Consider the following 25,355-nt stretch of genomic DNA (forward strand, 5'->3'; position numbering starts at 1 on the left):
TGAAATCCATCATGCAGAAATGTCAGCAAGAAAATATGAGATTGCACTGAAGAATCTTGTTATTTATTTTCATGTGGTATATTGGTTCTACACTTTCATAAAGGAAATACTCTCTTGTGCTTGAAATACAACAAGAAAGAAAAGTATATAATCCCAGTGGCAACTCCAGTTAAAATCAGGACCCAATTGAAGGCAGATGGATAATCAAAAATTGTAGGTTTAAAGTTCATTCCAAATATTCCTGTGACAACTGCAAAAATTGTAGTCACAAAGGTAGCTGCTGTGAGAAGCAACTCGAATTGTATCAGCTGGTTCTGAACATTGCCCTGTTTAACATGGGAAGTAGATTAGTTTTCTTTGATGCCATTGTAGCTCTTCTTTAAAGGGGATTGTCCTTACCAGTTTAATGTTGATGAAGTCTTCAGTGTCATCAACGTATTCTTTGAGCTATAACACAAGAAAAAGGAAAAAAATTAATTATATTTTGCTATCATCAATAGTGAAATCCTAGTATCCCTATTGATTTGTTCAAGAAATACGGTTTTGAGGCATATTTTCATGCAATAGTTACTGAAAGAGGCATATTAACAACTGTAAGAGCTATCTAACAAGGAAAAAGGTGGAGTTATATTACATTATAAAGTGGAGCACTGTCTCTTACCGATAAAAGTTTATTCAGGGTATTGTCTATAACAACGAAATATGCTTCAAGCAGCATTTCAAGCTCTACAATACTTTCTCCATTATTAGATGAACCCAATAAGCTTCCATGTTTGCTTGAGCTTAAGATACTGCTCAGAGCTCTCTCCAGTCTATGAGCCCCACTGGATGAGTCAACAGGTGAAACTGGTGCAGATTTTGACATCATCCCAGCGCCAACTAAGACGTTATTCTGGAAATATTGCTCAGATGAGGAGTAAGCCTCCATTCTCTCTTTTTTCTCTGTCAGATACATCTCAGCCATGTCCCCATCATCATCCATGAGTTGTTCAATTTCATCACGGACCTGGAAAGCCACTCTAAAAGCTAAAATATCAAAAGGCAAATTGTAGTTGAAAAACATGATACTGGGAGGTTATGTTGGATTTGGTTACTGCACCTTCTGAACTCGACGAGTCAATGCAAGGAGATGGCCTTTGAGTCTACGAACACGTTCAAGATTTAGAGTGCTAACAGATGATACCAGTTCATCTAGAACTGGATATACCTCCATTTCCAATTCTCTTACCTGTTACACAATCAAAGTGATGGAGGTACATACAATTAAGGGCTGCAGGGAAGTTCATGGTCTTTGATTTATGTAAAATCAAACGCAAGTTCCAGTTCAGTTACAATGGCTCAAGAAAAAAGACATTTCAATGCAAACATATAACTAGGAAAAAAACAAAGGTTCAGAGAGACTAAACTAGGACGACTGATTATTTCATAGGATTTGGAAAAACACAACAAGAATATGTGCATTAAAACTATGTAGTTATTATATTAAATACAATGACTAAAACTGAGCAAGCTAATAAGCAATATTTGAATCAACAAGGGAAGTCAAAATGAGTTTCACATGCATTGCACTTTTTCTTTTAATAAAAGGAATACTTATCAAAATAAATAAAAAGAATCTACTGCCATAAAATCGGGTTATTGCTTGGTTCAATGGTAAAAGCTTGGGCTGACAAGCATGAAAACGTGTGTTTGAGTCTGAGATTGGTTGCTTTGTGCAAAAATGGCAACAGTAGGTCCATGACCAGTCTTCCCAAAATGAGTGTCACATACAATGCACGTTTTTTTAATAAAAGGAATCTAATTATCAAAAAAAAGAAAAAGAATCTACTGCCATAAAAGAGGGTTATTGCTTAATGCAATGGTGAAACCGTATAACTTGGGCTGACAAGCATGAAAATGTGGATAGCGAGGGCCAAAAATGCCAACAGTTAAGTCCATGTCCAGTAGTCCACCCCCTCCCAAGAACCTGGATAGAGAGGGCTAACATTGGGTAATGGTCCTTTTAGTCTATTGCTATACAATGTCCATAATAGTGCAACATGAATCCCTAGTTTCAGAAGCAAGTATTTCTACTCACAGCTGTCGCTTAAACAAAGTTGAGCAATTTTTTTTTGATAAATGAGAATAACTTTATTAATTCAAATAACGAAAATACAATCAGCCTAGGAGGAGGCACGAGATGTTACCTCCCCCGAGGACTGAATCATATGCACATAAACATGCCCAAGCCTGAAACACAAATTACAAAGTAGCCCAAAACAGATCTCCCCTTGACACCTCTTGCTTGGCCAGAGAATCAGCCATTGCATTTGCTGATCTGCTGACCCACTAAAACTTGACAGTCATATTTCTTGTCATCCATTTAACTTTCTTTAACAGATCCCTGTAGCCCCAACAAGCTGTATCTGGGCTATTCAGCCAGCCCACTACTACCTTGGAATCAAGGTTCAAAGTATTGATACGATACAAGTTTCGGTCATATCGTATCGGTACTTAGAAACGGCCGAAACTTTTTTTTTTGTCTTTTTTTTCACATTTTGGTTTTTTGGGAAGCTTTTAGCATGCTTTTTATTATTAAAAAAAATTGGGGTCCGAAACACCTGGAAACAAGCGTTTCGGACCGTATCTTTTTCAAAAGATACGATACAATACGCCCCGTATCGGGCGTATCGTATCGATACTTTGAACCATGCTTGGAATCCCCTTCTACTAACAAATTGTTCACTCCAAATTGACTAGCCATCTATATACCTTGTACCGCTGCTAGTAACTCTGCCCTTACAGAATCACCTTCACCCACTGGTCCTGAAAATAGAGACAACATATTGCTGTCTTTGTCTCTCAGAATCCCACCAATTCCGAATGGCCCTGGGTTACCTTGGCAGCTGCCATCAAAATTCAATTTTACCACTCCATCCGGTGGGGGTTCCCATTCAACTTGTGATTTGTTCTTGGTGGAGACTGTAGAAGCCACTACTGCCTAGTTTCTCCTTAAGTCATCAAAGGAGAAATCTGCCAACAAATGTGAAGATTTTAACCATGAGATTGTCCTTGTCAATATGCATTCCTTGATTTCAGCAAGACTTCTTTCCTTTTCTTGAAATATTATAGCATTTCTCTCCTCCCATAAAATCCACAAGGTAGCAGCTTTGATACATTTCCACATTAGCTTCCCTCTTTTTTGTCAATCTCCCAAAAGCAGCCGAAGTGAACAGCAGCTTTACTTCAGAGGGCAAGTTCCACCTGCACCCAAATAGGGAAACAACCCAGTTCCAAATATTGGCAGCAAAGGAGCACAGTATCAACAAATGGTTACAGTCCTCACCCTTCACTTTACACATAAAGCACCAATTTGGGGACATCACATAAAAGGTTTCTTCTTTTGCAAGTTTTCCATAGTATTGATCTTACCATAATAGGCTTCCCAACAGAACACTGCTATTTTGGGGGGTATTGGCCTTGACCAAACCTCTTTAATAGGGAAGACCTGAAAGGAGGGGTTAGAGCAAAGGGTTTTAAAGAAAGATGCACAAGTGAAGGAGCCAACAGGGGTTAGGGCCTAGATTCTTTTATCCGGGTTAGTGGGGTCCAAACACACCGAATCTAGAAGCAACAATAGCTCTAAAACACAAAGAAATTCTTCATCCCTTAACCCTCTTCGAAACCCAAAATCCCAGTTTAAAGTCAAAGGGCAAACCGGGGGGAGAAGGAACCATGAAATGGGTTTCTTTTTAAAGAGGGAGATGGAATAGAGAGAAGGGAAACGGTCTTTTAGGAGTTGAGTGCTCACCCAAGTATCTTCCCGAAAAAGAATGGAGTTTCAATGCCAGAGATAGCCTTCCAAGGTGTTGTGAGCAAAGCCCTTCGGGATACCCCCGCATCCCAACCTGATTCAGAACAACCATTGATACTTTTCACTACTTCATGCCACAACCTCTCCCTCTCCAGGGGCCACCTCCAAAGCCACTTACCTAAAAGAGCCTCATTCTTACTCACCACATTCCCTAAGCCTAGGCCTCCTTTTTTGCTCTGACTCACCACCTCCCACCTAATCAAGTGATCTTTTTTCTCTTCTCCAGGTTCCCATAAGAAATCCCTCATTAGTGTTTCCAACCTCTTTGCCTCCCTTTTAGGAATTCTAAAGACTAACAACAAGTATAAAGGCAAGTTGGCTAAAGTTGACTCTACCTCCCACAAAAATATAGTTTTTCTTCCAAGCTACCAATCTTTTTTCGAATTTTTTCTGCCATCGGGTTCCAACATCTACTTTCCTTTGGATTTGCACCTAATAGAAGTCCTAGGTAGGATAGAGGCCACTGAGAGCAAGTGAATTATTAAAGAACACTGTTCAAATGAACTCCCACAACACAACTCTTCTCAAAATTTACCTTCAAATTTGAGACCCTCTCAAAGTGAATTATTAAATCCTTCAGATTCCTTACCTCCATCAAATCACAACCTTCACAAAAGATCATTATGTCATCTCCAAATTGGAGATGGGTTACTAAAACTCTATCTCTACCTATTCTCTACCTTCTTAGAGATCCGGCTCTATCCGCTTCTGAGAGGAGTCTACTAAAAGCATCGGCGACTAAAGTGAAAAGGAAATGTGACATGAGATCACCTTGTCTCAGATCCCTACTAGTTGGGAAAAAATCAATAACTACCCCGTTGACTATGATGGAATAATGGCAATTGGAAGAAAGGCAATCGTTTATCCATTTGCACCATTTATCCCCAAACCCATACTTCCTAAGCACGAGTGATAAGAATCCCCAATCCACTAAGTCATAGGCCTTTTCAAGATCTAGTTTATAAGCATAACCTTGACGCCCCAATCTCTTCATCTCCTCCACACATTCATTTGCTATTAGAATTTGATCTACAATTTGTCTCCCTTGAACAAAAGCTCATTGCACTTGGCTGATAAGACAAGGAAGTACCTTTTTTATCCTCAAAGATAAGACCTTAGCCACAATCTTGTGACTAGTCACCAAATTGATAGGTCTAAAGTCCTTTGGATGCTTGGCCTCTTTCTTCATGGAAAAAACGGCTTTTCTAATTTCTTTCTCCTCAAAATTCCTTTCCAGCTAGCTTCTACTCTCTTTTGGAAGCCTCTGCCAGATCACACCGTCCAACTCCACACTAGGTCTTAGGGGTCTCCTCAAAATGGATTTGAAATGGTCAACAAAACAATTGGCTATCCTCTCTTGGGTATCAAAGACTATTCCATCCACTTCCAGTTTGGACACTAGGTTTTTCCTTCTCCTTCCATTGGCTAGGTCATGAAAAAATTTAGTGTTCTCATCTCCTTCCTTAATCCACTTACATCTAGATTTCTGTCTCCAAGAAATTTCTTCTCTTAAAATGACTTCGTCTAACTCTCTTTTCAGATTCCATCTCCGATCTCTATCTCATCTCCTTGTGCTGCTGGTTTGTTTAGAATTGAATACAAGAAAAGGAAAAAAAAAAAGAAAAAAGAAAAGAATCGGTAGGTAATTGCACTGGTTTTTCATTTCTTTCTTTAACCATGTGTATCTTCTTAAAGGAAAAAATTGTCATCCTCTGATGAGTTATAATCATAAAGGAATTATATCAGGGTCCTTAAAGAACTCAACAAAACCTTATCTCAATCATATAGGTTAAGATACATGGATCTTGTTTCTGATTTCACTTTATCAAGGTCCACATCCTCTGTCAAATCATGAATCCTCAGATCCTTTTCACTACCTCAACTCATGTCCCTTTCAGTGTTGCTTTTGCTGAGCAATTCTGCAGGATCTCCATCCACAGGCCAATCAAAATATGGCTACACTACCCATGTTTTGGAGAATCTTATAATTCATATCATAAAGCATGAAAACATGAGTAGAGCGGATGTGTCTTGATCAGATTTCTGCAGTGAAAGAGAACTTATTTATTGTCTTCTTCTAGCTTCTAGCCTTCTAAATCAATCAACTTGCATCAGATCTCTCCTTATTGGTGCAGTAAATGGTCTTCTATGCACATGCCCAAACCCTCTACTTACCCTCTTTTTTATCACCTAACTGATTGAATTCTATGCTCTGAAAAACATGTCTCTCATTTTGGATCAATGAGCTCTTTTAAGTTGATAACAAGTACCTCAGCAGTTAAGTATTTTTTAGGAAAAAATGGTACAAAATATGCCCAAAGAAAATATCTGCTACTAAACACCACAATAGGTGACTGGGGCTATGACTGTTGCATATATACCTGAGCATCAAGAGACATGCATGTTAATTCCAAAGCTAGCTCCAGTGCCCTGAATTCGAAAGGCAGATCATCTGAATCGAATCAACACAATATGTAAGCTTCTCAAACATTGTCCATTTATAATAAGAATGAGCTACAAAAACTATAATGTTCAAACTAATGAGAGCAATCACTTTCATATACCACAAAATCACAAAAGATGGAAATAACTAAGTTTTCTTAATGTCCAAATTCAAATAAAATTTCCAAAATTTAACCAAGTAAAAGGTGGTCACAAGTCATAAGGTGACATTAAAAACGAGATTAGGTCTGTATTCCTTAAAATGAGTTACAGATAATTTCTAGGATGACTACTATTTTAGAAAGTCGAAAGATCTTCAGTACTAAGTGAAATGTAAAAACTTAGTAGTAAATAAGATGTTAGTCTAGATTCTACAAAGAAGGTTACAACCAGCATAAATGCAAGCTATAGAAAACCGTGTAAGATAACTCAACCAAGGAATTCAGGAGACTGTAACCTGTATAGGAAAAATAACAGGATAGAGCTCAAGGACAAGCCCAAGACCATCAGATACTCTTGAATCTTGACCTACATTGTCTATTGGAAAGTTTCCCTGCCTTGCACAAAATAAATCTATAAGCCATTGGATGCAAGAGCTGAGTGCTTTCATGGAAATTGATTTTTCTTTGGGAAGAAAGAAAGAGCACACTCTTTGGCAGATGATTCTGGTCTAGATACTTAGGAATCAGGAAAATGTAAACCATTTACTGATATCATCTTCTAAGATTCATTATCAGAAAAAAAGGGATTTTATAAGATTAATGTCAGTCACTAGTCTTAGTATCATATATAATTCAATAATTTTGAACCAAGAGGATGAGACTAATCATTGTTGATTGTTTATTTACCGAAGAGAAGGGATAATATAGATGCAATGATAATTCATTGGTGGCTTGATGCATTTTTTACTTCATGTTGTATTGCCAGTTTCTGTTTACATCTTCATTTTCTTTTTATTAGGCAGGTCATCCAGCTATATGGGGTCTTTGGCAGGTTGGACTGGATACTGACCTAACTTTTGACATTTTTTTCCACAAAGCAGCCGATCTTAGATTTGAACATGCACTCTCAAACTTGTCATCCCGAGATTTAACCATTTCATCAAGCAATATATATTTAAAGAAATTCAAAATATGTATAGAACTTAAAACCAAAGGTAACTGTCATAGATAAATTTTTATTCTTCCCTCATACATCCATTTATTGGGGTAGTTGCCTAGTGAAACTTAAATAAGCATTAATCTGGTAGGTGATCATGCCATGCTTGCATCTATAAATGCATTTTTAAATCAGTGAAGCTTTCTCAATAATGAAAGCTCACCTAAACTATGTAAGGGAAAAGGACTGGAATTATTAGAGAACAGTGGGAAATTACCAATTTGATCTTTGCTTATCTGAAGTCGCTTGCAAAGTTCTGATTCATATTGCACAACACAACCATCTAAGGAATTCATCAGAATAACCTCATCAGCTGTGATTATACATCTAATCTGCTCGAGACTGACAACAATTGCCTTTTCCCGGCCTAATATTGTAGAAGGATATATGAACAAAGGATCCAAAAGCCGAAGATCTCTGCCAGGAAGTGAACAACGTCTCATTATCGTGGTTTTATCAAGATCCAAAATCTTTGAGTTCCCATTACGATCAATCCTTATCCATGAACGACTTCCATGACCTCTCTTCTTCAGACCTGACAAACCAAATCCCTTGGAGAAAGAATTCACAGACCCATCTGTGTTAAGTCTAGCAGCATTATGAGAAGAGACCGGTAGAGGAATATCCTTATGAAGAAATGATGCCGGTAATTCTTCCATTGGGATTATCTGTCTTCTTTTAGTATGACTGTAGAACTTCCCGGCAGATGGAAGTCCACCTAGGTACAAAATGATGTGAATTGAAATTCTGCCTTGTGTAACCTGCAGGCTTCTTCAAGTACACACATTACAAATAATTTATTTGAATTTATGGGTCTTGTTATAGTAATTTTGCGCATGCTCTTCTTGCATTAGAGAAGTCATAAGCCCTGCAAATTAAAGAACATAGCAAGAAAAAGGATTATAAAACCCTCTTAAACTAACTTGAAGGTACCTTAAACTATTTTCCCTCAATAACCTCACTATATAGTATATACCTCAACAATCTTGGCCCTAAAATCACCAAATTCAAGCTCTGTATTTATCCAAATGATTTTTACAAGGAAATACGCATGGATTACATAGCAATTGTGCATCAAGTGCATGATTTGGATGATTTCAATGATTTATGGATTAATGCCCACAAGGGATTAAAAGCTTAATAAAAATTTTGATATGAAAGTGTGAGAATTAATACCCAGAACCCCGATTTACTCTGAAATATCCTTAAAGAACCAATGGGATTTGTGGTTACGTTATCCCCAAAATGGATGTACTGTATTTATTATCCCACATTCAACACCTACGTCAACATGGATGATGGAACCCAAACTGTATACACATCAAAGGTTAAAAAAAGGCAGATGGTCCAACAGCTAAATCACTAAGCTCATCAGTTGCAGCTTCAACAGTGCATCAAACAAGAATACATATAATACCGTTGACCTTCAAGGAGCAATAACAAAAACTAGGTACATAAACTCTGAGGAAAAAGAAAAATTACAAGGAAAAGATTTGACAGAAAGAAATCAGGAAACGACCAAGAGACCATTCTGAGTAGGAATAAAAACTCCAAAGGTGCCCAAACTAGATGGGCAAATATACCTCATTAATTAACAGCTTCCGATGAGAGAAAGGTGAGATCTTGGTTGTAGGAGTTGATGAGTCTCTTCGTTAACCAGTGAAAAAAGACAACACCCTAAAGATATTAGATTCAGTCACCACCATTAGAGAATTTCTCAAGGCGTTTTTCCACCTGAAACTGAAACGTGAGAGATTTATGATATACCCTTCTTCTGCTTCTTCTTCTTCTTCCTAGCTTCCTATCATGGCGGAGTAATCAGAAACGGGAAACATAGTACGGCATTTTCATGTGACGAGATTGCCCTTTTTCCGCCACAGAAAGTCCCACAGCAAAAGTAAATAGGATAAAAAAGGATACCAATTACCATGGGCCTCTGCGAAAAGCATCCTCTTACTCGTTTGTATTTGACTGTCTGACTGATAGGATGAAAATGTCATCACCGAGTCACTGGGGTCGACAGAATTACAGCTCGGGGTTAGAGTCCAGGGTGATATAGCTCAGACGAGAACGCTCTCACGGGACATACCTGTGGGCTGTGGCTGTGAGCTGTGGGCTCTGGTGGTGGTATCCCCTTCTCGGCATTGCTAATGGGTATTGACATTTGGCAGTTTGCAGTTGGACCAAAAGGCATAGATAACTGTACATTGGTAGATAGTGCTGGGTTAACCTCCCTTTGCATGCTAGATAGGTTTAACTACCTTGTTATATGTACAAAATCAAGTTTCTCAAAAGTGGATAGGAGCTTTGTTAATTGAGATCTATGTAGATGTTCGATCCACTTTATTGATTGGCTTCTAGCTTGCAAAAACTTGATCAGCTGCAAAGAGTCATAGTGAATCTTTAACTTTGATATTCCCATCTGTTTGGCTGCTTTTAGCCTTTGGATTAGGGCTTTGATTTCTGCATCATAACTGTCTGTCGATGGCCCAACATGGCTCATTCGATGATGAAAGCTCGTCCTACAAGACCCGATTGTAAAGCCTCACCATTGAAAGGGTGTTTTCTGTATGGGAAAATCTATACTTACTACCGGAAAGACATGATACTGGAACAGCAAGAGCGTTCATCCATCAAGACTCCTCACGAATTTTCATTGTTAAGGCTGTGTTTGATTGCAATGCAAATAAACGTGCATTCATACAAAACCATGGTAGTACAAATGATTTGAGTGTAAATTCTGACCTATTTTTGTTTCAAATTTTAGCTTATTTTATTTGATTGCAGTACAAAAGAAATAAATTAAGATATGAAATAGAATAGAGTAAAATCCAATACAAAATTAAACAAGAATTTGCATTTTTTACATTTGTACTCCCATGCATTTATGCTAGTGCAAATAGATTTGCACTGCAACCAAACATAGGTTAACAATCAAGTGTTGACTCTGAATGGTTCAAACTTTTCCAATTCAATGAAAGAATGATCCTATTTTGAGTATTTTTCTACCCAAAATCCCCCTTTTAGGCCCCGTTTGGCATCACTCATTGGGAGTGATTCTATCAATTCTGGTGATTCTTAGAATGAGAATCACGTTTGGTGTAACCTAATGACTGAATCTCATTCGAAACGGGATGAAAAAACGAGATTCTAAGAAGTGAAAAAGTTCACTTATCAGAAAACACGATTCTCACTCTACCCAATTCTCGCCATGCTAATCTCTAAATAACGAACACGAGCGACAGGAAGCCACATGAGAGAGGGCACTTCAGTAAAATGTGCTACAACAAACACATAACTTCATGAAAAGGCCCCAATTTGCGTAGAGTTGTCTTCTTCCCAGTTTTGACAACCTCTGTCATCGCCGAACTTGCAACGGCCCACTTCCCTCATTCTCTCACCTATTTTCCTCATTCCTTTGGTCGGTTTCGATATTCCTACCAAACAAGACGATCATGATTCTCAGGATCGAAATTCTCAAAATCCATCATTTTTCTAAAAGATTGATGCCAAACAAGACCTTAATAATTACAACATGATTGATTTTATCACCATGAGTGGGTAGACCTATTCATGGGCCAGGCCGGGCTTTTACTCTTTATTAACAGAAAAATGTTAGGCCCGAGCCTGAGTCCGGCCCGACCAACGGGCCTACAACTTGGGCCCAAAGCCCGACCTAATAAAAAAATTCAAAATTTTCCCTATTCAAATGGACATTATCTATTTTAATTCAGATGTTTTTTTCCCCTATTTAAATGAACAATGGGCCTACAAGTGAATCAACAACCTTCTTAAATCAAAAAATTTATTCAAATGGACATCACATAGGGTTTTTACTTAGGTTTAACTATAGGTTGGGCCGGGTCGGGCTATTTTGTCAAAGCCCGAGCCCGGCTCGAATTTTATGTGGGCTGGGCTTTTTGGCCCGAGGTTAAGCCCACGGGCCAAAAAGCTTGTTGAAGCCCGTCCGAGGGCCAAGCCGTCGGGCCACCCGGCCCATGAACAGGTATATGAGTGGGTAAGCAATTTATCCATCATCTAGGAAAGTATCAATTATCTAACTAACTTATACTTTAAAATAAAAATTCACTTATAATATGGCCTATAACGACATAAGAATGCAAGGATCAATTATCCTATTGACTAACTTACTCCAACGAGATACTTACAAAACAACAACCTTTCATCATAATTAGCTTTTAAGATGTTTTAATATGACACAGTTTTACTAAGTTTGTGTTTGGAAACGATGCAAACGAAGTGTAAATCCCGGTTCAAGGTAAATTTGCACTCTGATTCATTTTTGTCTGTGTTTGATAATATTACATTTATGCATTGACAAATGACAGACCAATGCATATTTACATTAATAATAAGATATAAAAATATATCAATAAAAAAGAAGTAAATTTACATTCAAGTGGATTTTTGATAAAAAAAAAAGAACATATGCTTTATTAAAATTCATGTTTGCATCCATTACAGCTAAAAGTCTGTTTGGTAAGAAGATAAATTTGCCACTGCAAAAGTAATCCAATTTTACAATTTATATAAACCGTTTTACAATCTACATATTTGTATTCACACTTATTTACATTGTTTCCAAACACAACCTATTTTTTTTTTCGAATTTTACTAGACTGATCTTGCACTAGAATTTGATTATTCTCCCAAACCAATTCAATAAATTCAGTACTGTACACCAATCAATATTTTATAACCATCCGACCTTTACATGTGGTGTAGGCTAGTATATGAACAGCTTGGTTTAAGTTAGTTTTGAGTATTGATTTTTAAAAGTTGAAGGTAATACTTCAAAATTAGGCATCCAAGTATCCCTATCTCCAAAATATATAGGGTACCCTATTACCTAACGGTAATTTTCCCTAAAAATTACCATAATAAATGGGTTTTATGTTGGGCTGGGCTGGGCTGAAATTGGGTTGTAATGAGAGAAAGGTAATCTGGTTAGACACGCAATGCCCTTTGGGCCCACTTTTATTTAAGCTGCCACGTGCAATATTAATTGTTTGCTGACACGTCCACGACACACATTTCTTACAAAATTTTCGATAAAGTCTCTTGCTTGTTAGTTTGTCATGTCAACTCACCTATCTTCACCTCCATTTCCATTGCCCTTCAATCCCTTATAGGGATGGCAATTTTTTTCATTTCTTTGATTTCCGTGGAGATCCGTTTCGAATGAGGCAAGAATGAGGATGATTTTCCCCGTAGGGACAGGAATAAGAAAATTTTCATCCTTGTTAGCGGGGCGGAGAGAGCACTCCCCACCCCGCGGGGACCCCGATCCTCGCTTTGTGGGATCCCCACTAATATATATGTATACATACGTTATATATGTAAATATGTAAACATACATCTATATATTAGTATTTTTAAAAATATGGTTGAATATTTTCTAATTCGATTGTAAATGTTAATTATTTTATTTTTATTTTTTAAATAAAATAAGAAACAAAAACAAAATGATTAGCATTATAAAGAATCACAGGGAATGGATTCCTATGGGGATGGGGATGGGGATAAGATGGGGACGGGGATAAGGATTTTCGCGGGGACAGGGATGGAGAGAGGCTCCCCGTCCCCGCCCCGCCCTGTTGCCATTCCTAATCCCCTATCCAAACTCCATTCTTACAATGTCTTAGGCTCTTAGCTCGGGTCAGCTAATTGAGTGGCCAAATTAGGCTCAATCTCTTGTCTTGATATCATAAATTGACTGCATTTTTTGTGCTTTATGGCTTTAATGACTGATATAAGACCGAATAGAATGAAATGACGAAACAGGATTCATGCAGCTACGGGTGTCAATTGGATTGGATTTGGTCCAATCTGATCCAATCTAAAATGAGTCTACTACAAATGATCAGGTCCAATCCAATTCAATGAATATTTTGGACTGGTTCAATTTAATGTCTAGACCGTTCAATATGTTCAAATTCATTTTAATTTAGATTGCTTTCAACCCAAACCTGGTCCATTGACACCTATATTCTTATCTTAGATCAATGGATCAGATATTGGCTTAATTCAACTGAATTCAATATAAATTTATTACAGATGGACCAGGTCCAATCCAATCTAATAAATATTTTGGATTGGATTGGATTGGTTTAACACTAGTTGATTGGTCCATCCAATCCGTCCAAATTGATTTTGGACTGGACAGGGTCTGATCCAAAATCAGTCCATTGACACCCTTACATGCAGCCGACCCCATAATATGATGATGATGATGATAATTCTTGTGTGGGAGAGCTTTTATGCAACAGTTTCTTGTTTTGCAAGATGGGCCTCACTCCAAGAGCCTAGAAGTTATGTTTGGTGAAAAACTTGGAAACCCAAATATGCGATTTCATTTAGCCAAGAAGTTGACTTTCCCATGAAACTTGTTTTCGTAGTCTATTCAAAGTCATTCAGTGAAAACAATTCAATCAAAACTGAAGTCCTCTCAAACTGGCCCAGGCCCAGGCCCATTAAACTGAAAACAGTTTAATCCACTTATGTCCTCTCAGCTCTCTCACCTTTCTCTCTTGCCGATCAACTAGTGTTAACAAAGGGTACCCCGTGTAGAAGAATAACACTTCTGCATTGAGTGATTTAAATGCCCATTGAATATATGTTTGGTTTTGTGATATTTATTGAAAAAACGCTACCACATCAGCATTGCATAAGCATTGGTGTTTAGTATATGAAATCACTACTCGATTTTATTATTTATCAAATAAATACTAAAAAATCGAGATGCTTTAATTTATATGCGTAGGGCATATGGGAAAACGTCAAATTCATATTTCTCCCCAATGCCTGAATATTTCTTAAAATAAAATACTGATGTGATACAGTTTAATTCATGGGCCATATTTAACACTTAAGGTTCCTTTTAGTCCGGATAGGGCCCATTAAAGGACCCATTTGTTCCATGGCCTTTAATTGAATGCCTTACCCAGTCCACGAGCTTGTAGTTGTAACCAGTAACCACTGTCCAAAGATACTGGGGTTGGTGATTTAATTAAATCCCTGACTTCATTTTGAGAAACATAACTCAAAGAAACCATTAAAACTGAAATTTCTGGGTTTCACAATAAGGACCCATAAACCCGCTCTAGTCATTTCTCTCATACTCGGTCCTATTTTGTTCCTGAGAAATAAAAAAGAAAAAAAAGTATGAAAGAAATCTGACCACTTTTATAAAGTTAAATCTTAAAACTTTATCGTCAGTTTTAGTAGTCAAGTCAGCTACTCAGCGGGGATGTTGCGTCCCAATCAAGCTATTCATAAGTAGAGGATTCTCCTCGTCTCGTCTTAAGTGTCCCAGTCAACATTAGCTCTAGGCGTGTCAACGCTATTTAAAAATCTGATTTTGAATTTGATATTTGATATAATTGAATCAAATTCAGATAATTCAAATATTTAATTGGTCAAATTCTTGAATAGTTAATTGGATTTGAATTCGGATATAACCTGATTCAATTTGATAAATATCTAAATTTGGTCAATTATTTAATTCTTATATATAATATATAAAATATTTTATATAATTTATATATAATAATTAAGTTATATAAATAATTTATATATTTATATATCTTATATCAATAAAATATTTGTTTTATATATTTATTAATTATATAAAATAATTAATTAATCGAATCAAATATTCGAATATTTAATCGGATTTGAATTCGGATATTCATTTTCAATATTTGTCGAATATCGAATCGAATTTTCTAATTGGATTCGAATTCGGATATTGCCTGATCTGATTCGAATTCGATCCATTTACACCCCTAATTAGCCCTATACCTCACCATGCATTGCGTGAACGTCATTGAACTGTCAATTTTACACTTGGCAAGTTTTGAAACATTTAAGCTATGCTTGATTTGACAATAAATAAGATACAAACAGAAAGTTGAGCAAAATTTCTTAATATATTTTATAAAATTCCTTAGGAAGGTTGAGCTTGTTGTTTGTTAGGGTTAGGGTTGAATTTTGCCAATCCAATTTTACTTCGGGTTGGGTTAGGGTTGACCACCTCTACAAGACTACAGTACAACCCAACCCAAACCCAACTCTCCACACATGTATTAAACTCCCATTACATACAATCATATCAAATTGTTTTAACTCTTAAGCCCTAATCTTCTTAATGATAAGTTGCCGAGTTTTCATTCTATAAGTTTTAAGTTTTATTATTACTAGTTTCATGATTTTAGATTCTAAATAAAAGATCTATTATAATTCATACTAGACTCTAACCGTAATACTGATAAAAATATGATTAGTATATGGTCATAAAAGTTCAACGTAGGTCTCTTAGCCGCAGATCAATGAAATTTTGAGAAGATTGTAGAAAGGTCAGGTTGAAGTTAAATGTAGGTTGGGTTGGATTAGGGTTGAGGAATTTTAGGTTAGGTTAGGGTTAGGGTTAGGATTGACTAGGTTAATTTGAAAGTTGGGTTGAGTTAAGGTTAGGGTAGGGAGTTTAGAACGAGTTCACATCTGCCCCCCACAGAATATGCCCTAAAAACGTCCCACATGCACACTTCAACATGCATTGAGAACAATTTCTATACTTATCATTAGAAGATGTTTCAAATACACAATTGGGATATACTGTGAGACATTTTTGGAGCGCATTCTGTGGAGGTAGATTTGAACTCGTTTAGAACCTCAGGTCGAGGTGTAGTAAGGTTAACTTCAACCTGACCCCAACTTGACCTGACTTGCACCCTAGTTGGGATAAATATTCAAATCAGAGATGCCCAACTTGCACTCCTATGTCCTGCCTAGAATGAAACCTACATCAATATAATTGTCTTGGAAGCCACTTTTTTATTTTCAGTGAGAAACTGAATTAGTTTTCATTTGTGGTCATGTGAGATGAGTGTGAAACAACATGATATACATACATACATAAGCACGCTTCCCTCCCATATTTTATATTGTGAGCCTTAACCTATGTCTGCCTACTACATTCTTTTTCTTTTCTTCTAAGCACATGTTGTTTTCTAATTCAAATTTAATCATAAAAAAAAAGTGGATAGTATGCACCCTAATCTACTTTCCAAGCCAAATAAAAATACCGAGGTAGGGTATACCCAAATCGGATGTGTGCTCTGTATATATATCCAATTTGATTAAAATATCAATAAATCTATATAAAATTTATACTGTATTTTAAAATGCAGTTGTCCATATCAAACTCCTCACGTTTCTTTATAATTCTTTTAGAAATTTGTGTTTTTTATGAATTAAAAAAAAATATAAACTTAAATATGGGGTTGTTTAAGCGCACCCACAACCAATTCAATTAAGAAACTAAATGTAACATATGCATCTTTTTAACACCAACACCAAGATGTGCATCACATGGGTCTCTTCTAGTGAGATCTAAAATAAAATATTAAATCTAATAAAATTCTAAAAAGTGTTATAAGTGGTGTGGTAAGGCTAAGTGTGGTGGTCTCTTTGAAGGACGAATGAAGGCTAGGAGTAAGGATAAGCTACAAATTTCTATCGACACAGTCGTGTGTTAATTATGGTTCATGCCTCCTTTTATAAGGAGTGATCTCGAGGCCCTGAAGGGAAGGAGTCAAAAGGATTTGACTCCTATTTGGAAAGGAGATCTTTGATTTGGTGTCACTTGTCAGGGGGACACTACTAAGGGTTCATCACATGTCTCATGAGATCTCTCCAGGATGAAGTTTCCTTTCGTTTGAGGGTTTTCATAGTACACGTGTGCTACTTCCTTTTGTAGGTTTCCTATATTGACATGGCGTGGGTGGCATCAAGACATGTCTGATATGTCCTATTTAATCCTATTGGATGTCTTATTATGAACGACTTTGGTTGATAGTATTTTTCGTTCATTACCGGTTCGTGGTGGCTTCGAACTCATTGCAGGTTCATGATGGTTTTGAGATCATTGCAGGTTCATGGTGACTTTGAACTTATCACAGGTCCTCAGTGGTTTGTGTGTCGCCATGGGTGTTTCTGTGGCTTTGGTTTGATATCTTCATTGCCATCGCAGTCATAGTGAACAACATATACTTACAAATGTCAATAAAAAAACATTTTATATATATATATATATATATATATATATAGTTGGATCAGATTAATCAATATTTGAATTTAATTAAATAAACCATCATACTTTCAGATCTGATTTCAAGTAAATGTATATCAAATTATCGATCCAACTAAAAAGAATTAGATTAAATAACTCTATTTTCAGGATAAGTAATTACTTATTAGCCTAGTAAAACATAAGGTCCAGTTGGTTTGCAATTGAAATAGGAATCGAAATCAGAATAATCTATTCTTATAGTCTGTTTGGTTCAGGCAAGAATTGAAATTAGCTGAAACGGAATTTTATTCTTAAAAGCGGGGGAGGAAATAACCAATTTCCTCAAATGGAGAAATGTCATTCCACCAATAATAGAAATGAGATTCTGATTCCACCCAACCAAATAATTAGAATTCACACCTCTATTACCACAAACCAAATGAGCCCATAATTTATAGGCGGTTGGTTTCACTTGACTTGTCACTCTCTGTAGGCCTACAATGAAATAGAACCCCCACCCGGACTCACATACATTTATGGATGATGCATGAATCATTTTGTGTATTGACCTATTCATCTGTCTGATTGAGGCAGGCAATGACAGCAACCGACTATGTTCTTTTTGCATCTGTTACATTTACATCGCTAAGCTGACGCACTGAGCCAAATTTAACCCCCTTCAAATTTGTTGTAGAATTAAGAAAGGAGAAAAGGTTAATTAAGGACTTACAAGAGGAAGCTTGATAATGGCTGAATTGCTTATTTGCTTAACGATTTGTCTTTTAATGGAAAAATTAGAAACGTTTAGGTATGGTGTGAAATAGTCACTAACAAACAACCAAGCAAAACAATAAAAATGGCCCACCACAATTGCTCATTCACTAAGAGACACAGAGTTCAACCATTTCAGTCAGCTGCTAACTGGTCCTAGCCCACCATAATAATAACAATTAAATAATGAGTGACCAGAAAGGGGACTCTCTCTCTCTCTCTCTCTTAGATGTATCTATAATTCTATATCAGGGTTAATAATTATACGAGGTTCGTTAGGAGCATTGTTTGGGCCTGTTCAATGGTCCAATTTCAGAAATATTACCACTTGATGGATGGACTGTTCAGTCATTGACCCATTGTTTAGTGTAAACGGGAACGTAAGAACTTTCATCAAAACCCAGGTTGAAGTCTGGTAAATACCAACCAATTCTGTCTCTTGGTTTGATTTTGCTTGGTCAACTTGGGGAAGAGAAGAATTGGACATATAGCTTAAGCTCTTGTTCCCTTAATGGGTCCTTTTTATTCTATTTATCTTCTTGACTCCTGGTTAAGCTCAAAACCATGGTTTTCAAAACCAGACTGGACCGAACGATCGGACTGAAAAAACCAGGAGGTGACCGGTTCCGTTTTTCCAGAAAACCGGATTTTTCACAAAAACCGCTGATTTTGGTCAGCAAACCACTGACCCAGGTGGTTAACCGTTTGAATGGTTCTGACTTAAAAATTTTTATTTTTTTGTCAGAACAGGACCGCTCGACACGGGAACTGGACCCCTGACCGGTTCATTCTCCGGGTCGGTTTTAAAAACCTTGCTCAAAACTAAGAATTTCATCAATCATGTTTTGAAGGTAAGAATTAGAGAATCTATAAGAGAAGGCACAACTTGAACATTTGCTACGTAAAGGCACAGAGTTATCTCATCCAATGGACAAAAAAGCAGGCTTAAATAAATAATGCCTATATCCCCAATTTATACATTGCAAAAAGAAAAGTACAAAGGAATTTTACAACGACCATATTTTTCACGAGAGTCTATGAACTTGTATGATGATGAAAAATATATATAAAAAAACAACAAACTCATGTCCAGGTTATTTATTGGACATGAACACTAAGAAAAATCTAATCATACAGGTACAAGAAAAGGAAATGCAAAAAATCAACATTAACAGGTTTTACTTCCTGCGTGGGTTGTGCAATGATCTTGGTGAACCCTCAAAGAGATCCAAGAGGTAATTCTGCAGATCATCTGCACTGTACTTGATATACTTGTCACTTTGTCGCCCACCATCCAGATGACTGGCATGTCTTCCCATGAATGTTCTGTATGCCTGGATCACTTTCAGTGATAACGAGATCCGTAAATCATCTCGAAGCTGGGGATCTGGGATCACCCACCCCGTCTGGTTCTTGTAAACCTCCTCGAATGCGAGATTGAAGTTCCTAAACCTCTCTTTGAGAAGTGTTTTCGAGACAGAGCTTGAACCTGGATTACAGATCCCCTCATCTTTGAGTAAAGAGAGTACAGAACTCCATGCAGCTCTCTCATAGTTCATTGCATGCTGCCGGAATTTCCAATTGTGCTGTCTGACCCAGTTGTCCCCAAAAAAGGTCCCAAGTTCAGAGTCCTTAACCTTTTGAACCATGTAACAGATGTTGTTCATTAAGAAGAAGTGTTGCAAAGATACATCCTTATACAACTTGGATTTACCATCAAGATTGGTTTCCAGAATTGAAGTGACAGATTGAAGATGGTGAGCCATTGGAGAGGCACTGTAAGAAGAGCTTTCAGCCTCTTTCTCCTCTTCTATAACTGGAATTGCACTGTGCAACGATGATGCTAGATCCAACCCATCATTGTCATCAAGGACCAAATTAAGAGTATCACTGTAATCAGTCAAGGTCTTGATATAATTCATGACATACCTGGTCATAGGATGGATCCCTCCTCCAGCAAATGGATTCGTGGATGTGTTTGATCCAACAGCATTTTCAAATTCCATAAAAGTTCCCCTAATAGAATCACCCAATCTCTTTAGGACCTCACGGCATTCAAATTCAACACAAGAACCAGTGCAATCCGAGAACAAAGCATCTACATCTGGGAGAAGTTCTGCCAACACTTCATACATGTCAAGTAGCCGAAACAACTTTTCTGGCTGGCGAGATCCAATTGCTATAGCTTCACCAAAATTCAAGAGCTGCATAATTGAAGCCTTTGATGCCTCCACAAAACAAGTTGGACTAACTGATCCAAACTCACCAAAGATCTGGTCACAGAGCCGTCTCTCACTGGCAAGATACACTCGGAAGAATATCTTCAAAGCACGGATCCACTTCTTGATATCACAATTCAAACCACTCCATTCCATCTTCAACACGTCCTCGATGCTCAGTTTCTCCACTTCAAGAATGAATAAGCACTCATCCAAGGCCTCTTTGCGAATGCTAATATAAGCCTGGCAACATTCTTGATCAAAATTTGACATGAACATTGCATTTGCAATGCACTTGAGGTCAGGAATTACATCTGGATGGACCAAATCTATGATGAATTCTTCTGCACCTTTGCTACAACTATCTCTTCGAAGGGAATCCTCACCTGGGTCGTCCTCAACTGAGATGGTTGATTCCTCATCCACAATATCTTCCTCACAAGAGCGGAAGGACATATGTTCAGGTTCAAAGGGTTGCCTGTTGTAAACAAGAATATGGACAAATTCATCCTCGAGCCTCACCATTGCCATCTGAAGGACACTGTGGGCCTGACATAAGATCTTGTTAACTTCTGCATCCTCATTTGAAGGCATGCTTCCTAAGCTTTCTGCTAAACTTCTTACTTCATCAACGGCCTTTAGATACTCAGACGCTTCCTCTGGGCTCGTTTCCCATATCATAGATTGATCAGATTCCCATCTTGTGATCTTCTCCTGAAAAGAATTGAGGCGTTCTTCAATCTCTCTTATTTCCCCCTTCTTGCTTGAAGTAAGCACAGTCATGCTGGACAACTGGGTGTCAAGATCTGTCAGGATTTTTCTCATGCCATCTGTCAAGTTCTTGCTTGTTCCTAATGCCCTTACTATGTGTTGCGCTGCAGCTATCACATGCTCTTCTCCTTCTATGGCTGGGATCAAAGATTTGCATTCTGCCATATCATAAACTGACTACAGCAGCAAGAGACACAAAACTCAAACTAGAAACCAAATTTCCCAAAAAACAGAAAAGAAAAGAAAGAGGAACAAGACCTACAAGTTTGGCCAAAACCTGAAACACTTCTATGACCAAAGCACTTGCTGGTATGGCAGAGACAGTACAAAGAATTCCCTATTCCATAAACTAGAATGAAAATGGAAATACAATAGGAAAAATGAAGGTGGCCTGGAAAAGAGATTGCAAATTGACACGGATTAGTAACAGGAAGGATGTAAAAGATTGTCAATCCATACTACTCAAACTGGGAACAGCAGCAGAAAGCTTTTAAGATCCTCCCCCCAATCTCAAATCCCTGAAAATTGTAACAACAGATTAGAGAAAGGGGCTGAGAGAGACATGGGGATTTTGGAACCAAGAAGCCAGTAGCAATACCAGCCTTCTCTAAGCTACTATTATAAGCTCACGAAAGGATCAGAGAATTTGAAAGAAATATATACTCAATTGGTTTTCGATGCATGAAAGGACCAATTTTTCTAGGCTTTTTGTATATACCCGAATAAGTTTGTGATCGATTTGATAAAAAATTAACTGGATGAGATTCCATCATCCATGAATCACAAATTACAGAAAAAAAAATGACGGTTGCCTTCTATATACACCCAATTAGACAGTCTGCACCATGCCAAACATACTGAACCTAAGAAACGAACTATCAGATGAAGAAATTTAACTTGCGAACCTACTCAAACACAGACCTCTAGCTCAATTCCGAACTAGAAAATAACTGACACAAAGTAGAGACCAGGAGACAGAAGGGTTTAGGTGTACTTGGCGTTTATCGATCAGATTCTGTGAAAAATACAAGATCTCGATGACACAAACGAGTCCCTAGATTTCCGCAATCAAGACCATGTTTTACGGAATGGGAAAAAAACTGTACTAGGGTTTCTGGACGTTGATGGTCGGGTTCAGCAAACAGACATCAAAGAGTAAAAAAGGAAGAAGCTAAAATCTTAAGAATATAGGATTAGAGAGAGATTGAGCTGAACCTGAGGCTGCTTCTACTTCCTTCCGGGAAATTATGCGAAGCTTTTCTAAGCAACTTCCATGGCCGATCCCCTCCAACTACTTTTGGATATTTCTGCGTCCGCTTCTTTCTCATCTCCATCATGAATTTTGACTTACTGGTCTTGACGGACACTTTCGGTTTCCGAAACGTTCCCCATTTTGTGACACAAATAACGAAATTGCCATTTTCCTTATTCGCCCCTTCTTTTTAATAGAAATCGCCTTTTCATGAGATTCTTTCGTCGTGTGTATATTTACTAAAATATCCTTATTACATATACAGATTTTCAGAAAAAAGTCACTCTTTATCGTACGACGTGACGTACATTGCATCCTTTGGGCTGGGCTCCGGAAATGGGTTTCTCTCCGGTCTCCAGCCCAACGTCAGACTGTCAGAGTACAGCTGTACATGAGAGAAGTTTAGTAGGTGGAAATATGGAATCTTCTGTTCTAGGAACAGATGCTGCTGTTCTACAGGGCATCCATCACACGATGGGCCATGGCCCATGACCTGCCAAAAACATCCATTATCCATTTCTGATGATACAGAACTACAGAAGTAATCAAGTAAAGCCCCCTCATGTGAAGAGTCTCTCTCTCTCTCGAAAAATGCGATTAATCGAATTGATCGATTCAGTTTGGTGTTTGGTTTTTGATGGATTTATGTATATTTTAATATGTCACATATTTTTTATATATTATATATAAATATATATTATTATATTTATAAATATATGCATATATTATATTTATAATAATCTATTTATAAATATTATATATATATATATGTTTATAATTTTTTATAAAAAAACATGTATATGTTAATATATATGATGAAAATAATTGAAAAATATTTATTTTTTATATAAACTGTTATGTATTTTTTCTTTTAATAATTTATTAAAATTTTTATAAATTAAATGGGATAAGATCATATTCGGATATCCGACATGGTTTGGATTTAAATTGTCATTTGTGTGATCCCATAAGATCTCGAATTGGATTTAGGTTTTGTATCATTAGATTGGATAAATTTACGCTAATTCAAATCCCATTCAATCCATTTGCATCCCTAGTGAACGATTTTTTTTGGCCTTGCCAAAAATTCAACCATCTATAACCCTGGTTTGGAAAACTTATAAACCACGAAATCTTTAAATTCCAACACTGGATGGACACATCTGTCAAAGAGAGATGCCGTTTCAATTTCAGCAAATATTGTTGACCTTTGAAACCCAACAGTTTGATGTGTGTTGATTGTGAAATGATCTTGAAATCTGAGGGGATTCTCTCCCACCCACCCTTGCCAATGTTTGTATGAAAATGTTGATTTTGATTTTTCTAGGGTTTGGATCAGAAGGAAAGAACACCAAAGTGAATTCTTGCCAATGTTGAAATCCTTTGTTTGATTGAATACCGGAGATATACAGCCCACTCTATTATCAAGGTAAAAGCATCAATCTGTCTCATGACCCTATGAGGAAATAGAATTAATATGGAAAGCACTAAAGAATTTAATATCAGGAAATGTTGGTCAAGATTCCTCCAGCCCAGTATAGGGTGTTGAGTCAGTGGATGACTGTAATGGTCAATTCAGAAATCTTTTTTGGGAGGGGTCTTGTGACAAGTGTCCTAACCCAAATATTCACCATGGTCCACCATATATTGGACACTTTTCCTTGGAAGTGCTGATTTCCAAAGTATACCTGATGGGGTGCTTAGAAAAGAGACATTTTCTCGATGTGGGAACAACTGACCTATGTGGAAGGGACGTGTGGCAATTGGAAAACATGTGGACACCTTTTCTGCTATTTATAAGTCATACTAAAGCAAATGGGTTGATAAATTTGGGTTTTGATATTAGGTTATATATTTTTGGTTTAAAAGAAAAGATGTTGTATATGCTTTCCTACCTTTGCCTTTTCTTTCAAATCAATGCTTTTGAATCGGCATTGACTTGGATGGTTGGACCGTTTGGCCCAAAATTCATTCATGCAACTGGTTTCGTTTTACTCTTAATCCGTTTTTTAGTCAAAAAATATTGACTTGGTTAATGACATGTTAATCCGAACAATTGAACTATTGATCCATTTGACCTAGACAATGATTTTTAGTCATTTTTTATTTTAATTATTTTTTATATTTGGAATGGGCCATCCATTCAAACGGGATGGTCCAATTGGTGGCCAAAGCTATTCTAATTTCAGGTGGGTTTTTAAAACATTGTTTCAAACTAAATACATCCTTAAAGTTTGGCCCTTAACCCAATCAACGCATCTAATTTGTACCCCTGCCTTATCGGATAGTAAAAAGGGTTCAAAGAAATTAAAGAGAGAGAGAGAGAGAGGATTGGTAGTTTTTTTTTCGTGGATTTTTACTTGGGTGCCATGGTTAAATCTTGGGTTGACAAGCATGAAAACACAGGTTCAAGTCTGAGACCAATTACTTTATGCAAAAGGAAAGTCAAAGATTAGATCACATCCAATCTAATCCTTCCAACGCCCCATATAGCTGGGACCAATATTGGATAATGGCCTTCTTTTGACCATCTAATAGAATGCTTTAAGACTAGACTTGGCAAAAAGTTGACCCAACCCGCGAACCCAACCCAAAAAAATAGGATTAGGGTCTCATATCTAGTTACCTGAATGTGAAAATGACCCGACCCAAAAAAATTGGATTGGGTTGGGTTGGGTCATGGGTCAACCCGCTGACCTGATTGTCAAGTCTAATTGGGATTATTTATGCATTGTTAGAAGTTTTCACTCTTTAAATTTTTTTATTTAGTCTTTACTTTTTATTGTTCTCTTTAAA

The 25,355-nt window shown here is 37.1% G+C and overlaps 2 protein-coding genes across 4 annotated transcripts; both read right to left on the reverse strand.

Moving 5' to 3' along the window:
- Positions 1-35: 35 nt before the first annotated feature.
- MGT3 (magnesium transporter 3) lies at positions 36-9,569 on the reverse strand. 2 transcript variants are annotated; one of them, XM_088901026.1, is made up of 8 exons: positions 9,221-9,477; positions 9,037-9,130; positions 7,671-8,321; positions 6,235-6,305; positions 1,100-1,228; positions 662-1,006; positions 400-447; positions 36-326 (listed from the first exon to the last, which is right to left on the reverse strand). In XM_088901026.1, the coding sequence occupies exons 3-8, from the start codon at positions 8,110-8,112 to the stop codon at positions 96-98; spliced, it is 1,266 nt and encodes a 421-aa protein (XP_088757152.1). In that variant the 5' UTR covers positions 8,113-8,321; positions 9,037-9,130; positions 9,221-9,477; the 3' UTR covers positions 36-95. The 2 variants fall into 2 exon arrangements, with proteins under 2 accessions (XP_088757152.1, XP_010260014.1); XM_010261712.3 differs by having other exon boundaries at positions 9,037-9,569.
- A 9,693-nt stretch (positions 9,570-19,262) lies between these two features.
- Positions 19,263-22,662, reverse strand: LOC104599261 (exocyst complex component EXO70E2-like). Of its 2 annotated transcripts, none has more exons than XM_088900803.1 (2): positions 22,523-22,662; positions 19,263-21,444 (listed from the first exon to the last, which is right to left on the reverse strand). In XM_088900803.1, the coding sequence occupies exon 2, from the start codon at positions 21,359-21,361 to the stop codon at positions 19,496-19,498; it is 1,866 nt and encodes a 621-aa protein (XP_088756929.1). In that variant the 5' UTR covers positions 21,362-21,444; positions 22,523-22,662; the 3' UTR covers positions 19,263-19,495. The 2 variants fall into 2 exon arrangements, with proteins under 2 accessions (XP_088756929.1, XP_010260034.1); XM_010261732.3 differs by having other exon boundaries at positions 19,263-21,484.
- Between the last annotated feature and the right edge of the window lie 2,693 nt (positions 22,663-25,355).

This window comes from Nelumbo nucifera, chromosome 3 (genome assembly GCF_055504915.1).
Source record: "Nelumbo nucifera cultivar China Antique chromosome 3, China Antique-T2T, whole genome shotgun sequence".
In the NCBI taxonomy this organism is placed as follows: domain Eukaryota; kingdom Viridiplantae; phylum Streptophyta; class Magnoliopsida; order Proteales; family Nelumbonaceae; genus Nelumbo; species Nelumbo nucifera.

Bases quoted from the DNA above. Each gene is read 5' to 3' on its own strand.
- MGT3 (XM_010261712.3), bottom strand. From the start codon at position 8,112: ATGGAAGAATTACCGGCATCATTTCTTCATAAGGATATTCCTCTACCG. The intron at 1,229-6,234 runs GTATATATGCAA...ATTGTGTAACAG, and splicing joins GCATGTCTCTTGATGCTCAG to GTAAGAGAATTGGAAATGGA. The intron at 448-661 runs GTAAGAGACAGT...CTTGTGTTATAG, and splicing joins CCCTGAATAAACTTTTATCG to CTCAAAGAATACGTTGATGA.
- LOC104599261 (XM_010261732.3), bottom strand. From the start codon at position 21,472: ATGGCAGAATGCAAATCTTTGATCCCAGCCATAGAAGGAGAAGAGCAT.